This window comes from Betta splendens, chromosome 11, assembly GCF_900634795.4.
Source record: "Betta splendens chromosome 11, fBetSpl5.4, whole genome shotgun sequence".
Lineage (NCBI taxonomy): Eukaryota > Metazoa > Chordata > Actinopteri > Anabantiformes > Osphronemidae > Betta > Betta splendens.
In genome coordinates, this window is record NC_040891.2 from 3,519,159 (window position 1) to 3,526,384 (window position 7,226).

Genomic DNA, 7,226 nt, shown 5'->3' on the forward strand with positions numbered 1-7,226 from the left:
AGCGTCGTTTCCGGGTTTAGCCGTCAAAATAAGAGCTCGAAGCGCGTTCATGTGGCGTCTTAGTTTTATTGAAAGTGGATGAAAAAAGGGATAAAAATACAAATGGCAAACAAATGAGCCTAAACTACTCTCTTCCAGCTTGATTACATTTTTTGCACTTGAATTGGAAATTTAATGTCCCCAAAGTAAAGAGTAACTCACATTAAACAGGAAAATGTATTTAGGTGACATTTAAGTGTTAAACTTTATTCCAAAAAAATCTTAGTGATATTTTTGATGAAAGCTACAGATACCTGAAACATTGACCTTTGTTTAGGGTACGGAAATCTCACTTCCGGGCTGTTCTCTTTATAGCGACTTTGACAAATCAGATCGCCTCTGTGCCTGTTCTTACACGAGTATGCGCAGACTCTAAAGCATTGTGGAAGCCTTTGACGATAGTGGAGATTACAAAGGAAGTGAAAGGAATGATATCATGTACTCTAACGATACTTCTCACTTGAAAGTGTGCATTAAATTTTGAAAATAAATGTTTTTAAATTATAGTAACGATTTATAGGTAAGATATTTTATAGAGCCACATTACAGTAGTAGAGTTATTACGATGTCTGTACTGACCATTTGGTAGGTAATGGCCAGTTATTAATCACTAATCCATTGTTTATTTAATCACTATTCAAACCATAGATAAATAACAAATACATTTGGTATGTGGCTACACGTGATCAGTAATTACAAATATATAGCTGACTCAAGCCACAGATCTCTCACAAATAAAGATCGTAGACGCGTTTTTTTTTTGATGGTCTGAGTCGCCAAGTCACCAGGGCGGAACTTTTTTTGCGACCTATGTTTCTCTACGACGAATACAGTGACGCCGCACGTTAGCTTTGTAGCATGCGCCGTTGAAGAAAAACGTAGACTAGCCGATTGGGGACACTTTCTTTCATTTTGTTGATTATTGGTTTGAGGCCTTGCTGTGTGTGTACCTAAACACCTGGTACATAAACAATGGAGACTATTTTAGAGCAACAGCGTCGCTACCACGAAGAGAGGGAGAGGTTAATGGATGCTAAAACAAAAGAAGTGTTACACAAGAAGTCTACGGTAAGCTGACAGCTTTATGCTAACGTTAGCTTATTCGCTAAGCACATAATGCATGCAAAAATCATTTCAAAGCAACAGTTTCAAAAACCACTTAATTTTTGCAGCTACGCGAACAGATCAACTCTGACCATCGAACAAGAGCAATGTTGGATGTAAGTAGGAGTATTTGTTTTTCAGACGTATCGCTGTTTGCTATTAGCAGGATACTGTTTTCAGATACAGTTAACATACTTTTTACACTATTTAAAGCTAAAATCTTCTTCCGTTACTTTCACCGTTTTCACTGTAAGAGTAATGGTAAAAAGTTCTTCTATCCCAAACAGTTATTTGTATCGTTATCCATAATAATAAACCTGTATGTGGGAAGGATTTAGTAGACCGCCATTAACTTAAGTATCTGAAACTGAACTTTGCAAGTAAATTGAACAGCAAATACATGTTTTTTAAACCCAGTTTTAACACCTGGAATTCAACGTACTATATATTTAAGATAATGTAGTACTAATAGTTTGATGAGTGGAAACCGGTGATAGTAGTCTGACTATCAATGTTTTTTCAGAGGTATATGGATGTCAGTGCAAATCTCAGGGACTCCTATGAGGATAAAGATGGGTAAGTCTGACCAGTTTCTTTAAGAATGTTTATTACCTGCTATAATAATTATGTGTTTGGTGCTGCTTTAACTTTAATGTTTATAATGTAAAAGACTTTTTTTCTTATCAACAGAATGAGGAAGGATGAGCTTGCTGCCATTTCAGGACCAAATGAGTTTGCAGAGTTTTACAACAGACTGAAGCAAATAAAAGAGTTTCACAGAAAGCATCCAAATGAGGTAGTTACTTCTGTAGGTTTTCATACAATGCCATGTAAACCTTTTGTAAATGAAACTGAATGTTAACGATGGCTGCTTGGCTTTCTTGCAGATTTCTGTTCCCATGTCTGCAGAGTTTGAAGAGCTGATGAAGGCCCGAGATAACCCCAGTGAGGAAGCTCAGAGTAAGTGTCAATCTACACGGTAAAGTAAACAATTTAAATTTTGTAGGTTCTGTCCCACAAAACATTATTTTGTACAATTCACGTGATATTTGTTAGTGCCACTTTTTCATTTTGCACTATGTTCTTATGTGAAAAAGAGCACGCTAACTGTGTAACCAGTCAAATGCATAATGCACAAATCTAAATGAGAGCATAAAAATTGAGTTTGGTTTTTACGTTGAATAAAATATTATATTATGGTTTTTGTCTGTATATCTGAAGTTTGCACCCAGTGCAATCAGGATATTTGTTAAAAGTTTGTGCTGCGTTGTGGTCTGTAAAAGAGTTTCCAAACTTGTATTGAAATATTGAGTGAGATGTGCATATTTCCCATAGACTTGGTGGAGTTCACCGATGAGGAAGGATACGGTCGTTACTTGGATCTCCATGACTGCTACCTGAAGTACATCAACTTGAAGGGAGCTGAGGTGATGATCCATTCAGTCTGGCACAATATATTTCATTCTTTAATCTGACCTTTGTCTTTGATTAAAATTTCTGCTGCCTCTTCCTTTAGAAACTGGAGTATATTACTTACCTGTCATCATTTGATCAACTGTTTGACATTTCCAAGGAAAGGAAAAATGCTGAATACAGAAAGTAGGTCTATCGTGTTGACTCGGAACAGAAATCACTTTGTAGCAAAACCAGAAGTGCTAAATAGTTGGAGTATGTGTAGCCATATCCTAGTGCTTGACAAGTCTAATGTAAAATGGTGCGTGTGTGTCTCCTCAGGTATTTGGAGATGCTGCTTGAGTACCTCCAGGACTACACAGATAGGGTCAAGCCTCTGCTAGATCAGAACGAGCTGTACGGCAAAGTGCTTGTAGACTTTGAGAAAAAGTGGGATAATGGAACATTTCCTGGCTGGCCTGTAAGTCTTGACAGCATCTTTACAAGCAGTGATGGTTCAAGTTTAAGTGATTTTACCTTTTCTAACCTGGTGCTTTTTGTTTTTTTTTCACCTGCTGTTTTGAACTATAGAAGGAGACAAGTAGTGCTCTTACGCATGCTGGAGCTCACCTGGACCTGTCTGCATTTTCCTCTTGGGAGGTAAATAGAGCTTTTTAGCCAACTCTTGAGGATTTGTCATTTATTTTTACTGAGTGTGTTCGTCTAGGATGCTCCTGATGGTTTTTTTTCTTTTACATAGGAGTTGGCCTCATTGGGTCTTGACAGATTGAAGTCTGCTCTCATGGCATTGGGACTGAAGTGTGGAGGGTGAGACTGTTTGAAAGTTGAATTAAATGTTAAAGCCCCAACATCCCACAACATTCTTACCTTAAAGTACCACCGTTCATTGTTTCAGTAGAATATTTAGTCGAAATAAAGTGACCTATATTTGTTACTGCACTATAAGAAAGGCATGCTGCTTTTGGGCAAAACTACTTAAACAGAATGCTATGTACATTACATGCACATAACATTATATGAACATGGTTTGCATGGTTAGTTGCTTGTCTGATGAAGGTTTGTATGCTTTACAGGACTCTAGAAGAGAGGGCTCAAAGGCTTTTCAGCACTAAAGGCAAATCCTTGGAATCACTGGATCCTTCACTGTTTGCTAAGAATCCCAAAGCCAAAGGCCCTAAAAAGTAAGTGGCTGTAAAAAAGTCAGATGAATGCTCATCACGATATAGGGAGTCTTCATTACAGAATTAATTCAATATTTCTATCCATTGCATCTTTAGAGACACAGAGCGTAATAAGGAAATTGCCTTTCTGGAGGCTCAAGTATATGAATACGTTGAGGTTCTCGGGGTAGGTGAACATGTCTTTACATTATCTCTGCTGCTAAACGTGTTTATGAAAGGTTGCTGTTCAGGCAGGGGTTCAGATATTGTTTCTGTGGGTTACAGGAGCAGAGACAGCTGACTCATGAGAACGTGCAGAGGAAACAGGCAAGGACTGGAGAAGAGCGTGAGGAAGAGGAGGAAGAGCAGCTCAGTGAGAGCGAGAGTGAAGACGAAGACAACGAGATCATCTATAACCCCAAGAACTTGCCCTTAGGCTGGGACGGCAAAGTAAGGGAGATGCACCTTCATCAGCTGTACAGCATAACACACGCACAACATTCAGCAAATGTGGCATGAAGTATCTGTGGAATAAAACTTCATGCTTTTTGTCTGACTGATCTTTTGCTCCCTGCAGCCAATTCCTTACTGGCTCTATAAACTCCACGGACTGAACATCAACTATAACTGTGAGATCTGTGGAAACTATACCTACAGAGGACCCAAGGCCTTCCAGAGGCACTTTGCAGTATGTTGCTGATTTCTTTGCTGTTACAGAGGGATTACAGGCATTGTGCAATTGTGACATAATCTCATTATTTTCTGCTTGCATTTGTTATCTGTAGGAGTGGAGGCACGCTCACGGCATGCGCTGTCTTGGAATCCCCAACACCGCTCACTTTGCTAACGTCACACAGATCGAAGACGCTGTCTCCTGTGAGTCTTGTTACAAACGTCCTGATTATTAAGGTGGAGCTTGACTTTTACAAAGTTTGTATTTGTCACGTGTTTCAGTGTGGGCGAAACTGAAGTCCCAGAAGGCACTAGAGCGGTGGCAGCCAGACACAGAGGTGAGTCCTAGTTGACTGAACTGACTGACTAGGAAAGTAATGCTTCAAGTATGAATTGAGCTTCAAATTTCAGAGCAAACTCAGCCAGAATATGGTGACTAACCCAGATAGCAATATGCAAACAATTTTTAATACTAGTTACATAGACTAATGATCATAAGCTAATTATTTTAAGTCAATGCAACTTTGATTTAGATTGAAAACAGAAAAATCAATTAATTTAAAATGTATCGAAATATTCAAATATTCTTGCTGAAAGTGTGGTATGTTTGATCTACATCACGTATCCTTGATGTGTCCCAGTTCTCAGCAAGTATAGTTAAGATATCAGTCTTCCAACTTTTCTTTTCTTTTTCAGGAAGAATACGAGGACTCGAGTGGAAATGTGGTCAACAAGAAGACCTACGAGGATCTGAAGAGACAGGGCCTGCTGTAGACTGAAGAGAACCCAACTGACAAGGGACATCTACAGAGCATACTTTAAAATTTGCTGTATTATTTTTTGTTTTTACTGCAACTAGAAATGTTTTTACTGATTCTTTGCCCACCCTTTGTTTCTTCTTTTGATGGGTTTGTAATGTGATGGCCATTGATCATTATAATAAAGCCACAACCTTTCTCTTATTAAAATATTGTCAAGTTTATTTGTACCTGTATCATTCATTGAAACCACTTGTGTTTACATTAAATTGATCAGTTTGTCTTGTGGAATCTGCTTAGGGCCTTACAGCCTACTTTAACTGTACTTCATGATGACAAATATAGTAGTATTAATATTTTGGCCATAAAGAGTACATTAATAATTGAACGAGGTGTGTATTATTTTGACTTGTACAGGAACTACTTGAAAATACTACATGAATTGATTTCAAACATTGTGTAGTATAGTTAGTAATGTTTCAGTCGAATATGGTTCAAATGAACTCCGGTGTGACACAGTCTATGTACAGTATATGGAGGCCTGTGCCTTCCTGGCCTACCCCTACACACATCACTCTAACAAAATATAATCTTGACTTATATATAATCTCAGCAACGTTTCCTGCCCTATTAAAACATCCAGTGTGCATACACGCTATGTTAATGGTAGTTTTACAGTACCATACTCACAACAGTGATGTGTGTGACATGATGCCACAACATAGTGGAAGCATGTGCGTGCTCAGATGAGTCCATGTATTATGGGAGAAAACACATCAGCTGCTCCCTGCTAAAGAAATTACAGGCCAGACTGTTAACAGTGAGAGTAACATCTGTACCAATGTGGGGCATCAGCAGTGCCCACAGCATCAGTGACCTACATCTGTATGGAAGCAAATTCTCAACATAGAGGCTGTTTGTACATGTGATGCTGTTAGGGCCTGTCTGAGCAGATCTGTGTCAGGCTTTAATTGTTTAGGAAACAACAGTGTGACTTTGTAGAGGCAGAGTTTGGCCTGAGTAACCTGCCTGTATCCACACTATCTACTGTTGGTGCACGGTGCTTTATGAGGAGCACAGAAGTGAGCATGGATTGTTTCCAGGCTTCTAAACTCCACCAGATGGGGCTCTTGCATCCAGGCTACACAGAGTCTTCTTAGTTTGACTCTGATCAGATAACTGAAGCGGATAAAAAGTAATTATAGACTCGGTCAGAACACAGCTCTGATGTTAGATACCACTGATTTCTGCTTCTGCTCCTCCTCCACCTACTTTGGATAGAGGCCTACTCAAAAATATATGATTCTCCTTAGCCTCACCTGGTCGCTGGCCTCCTCACAATGTATGTCTAATTAATAATACTGGGAAACAGAGTAGAGAAAACATGAACAGTAGAATAGGAAATATGTGTTGAGCATTCAGTTCAATTTGGACCAGACAGCCTAAAAGTGAGATCCATGTGGTTTTATGAGGTTAGATAAGGTGAACAGGTCCAGCTATGAATGTAATACAAAATAAAGATTGACAAGCATTTCCTGAATGAGTGTGAAGGAATGGAATGTGCTTAAAATTTTCAGCGAAAGCATCAAATCAAACTGGATACATCTTCCTTCTCCAATAATATAACCTAATATCCTACCCAAATTAAATGAAGAAACACTTGATATGTTTTGTAATATTATAATGAAAATATCATAATCAACCATTTTAGAAAACATTCTGAACGATTCTGATAGAAAATAGTAAATGTTATTGTTCCTGTTTAATTCATCATGTTACTAAATTGAACTAATTAATTTGTCCTTGCATCCAGTTGAGTAGTAAAAAAAAATACCATGAAAACAAAACTTTTAACAGTGGCCTGGTAACTGGAGCCTGGAGTGTTTTCTTTGTTAGTTGAATCTTCAAATTTCTTTTGTGTTATGTTTAAGCCTTCAAAAAAACAGTCCAAAAACTCAGCTTCCAAAAACAGTTCCCCAGAAAAAGTTAGTGCTAACGAAGCTTAAACACCGTTTTAAAATGAGATACGTTCAAACACTAATGCAGTCATGGGTACACGATTCAATCCAAATGCGGGAAG

At 38.3% G+C, this 7,226-nt stretch overlaps 1 protein-coding gene across 1 annotated transcript; it reads left to right on the forward strand.

Moving 5' to 3' along the window:
- Nucleotides 1–825: 825 nt before the first annotated feature.
- On the forward strand, nucleotides 826–5,370 carry sf3a3 (splicing factor 3a, subunit 3). Its single transcript, XM_029167504.3, has 17 exons — nucleotides 826–1,107; nucleotides 1,212–1,259; nucleotides 1,667–1,719; nucleotides 1,834–1,939; nucleotides 2,031–2,103; nucleotides 2,479–2,570; nucleotides 2,660–2,742; nucleotides 2,878–3,016; nucleotides 3,127–3,195; nucleotides 3,296–3,363; nucleotides 3,630–3,737; nucleotides 3,834–3,903; nucleotides 4,002–4,166; nucleotides 4,294–4,404; nucleotides 4,502–4,592; nucleotides 4,671–4,726; nucleotides 5,085–5,370. Exons 1-17 carry the CDS (start codon nucleotides 1,012–1,014, stop codon nucleotides 5,160–5,162), a joined length of 1,506 nt encoding a protein of 501 aa, XP_029023337.1. The 5' UTR covers nucleotides 826–1,011; the 3' UTR covers nucleotides 5,163–5,370.
- The last annotated feature ends 1,856 nt before the right edge of the window (nucleotides 5,371–7,226 follow it).

Bases quoted from the DNA above. Each gene is read 5' to 3' on its own strand.
- sf3a3 (XM_029167504.3), top strand. From the start codon at position 1,012: ATGGAGACTATTTTAGAGCAACAGCGTCGCTACCACGAAGAGAGGGAG. The intron at 1,260-1,666 runs GTAAGTAGGAGT...ATGTTTTTTCAG, and splicing joins GAACAAGAGCAATGTTGGAT to AGGTATATGGATGTCAGTGC. The intron at 3,904-4,001 runs GTAGGTGAACAT...TGTGGGTTACAG, and splicing joins AATACGTTGAGGTTCTCGGG to GAGCAGAGACAGCTGACTCA.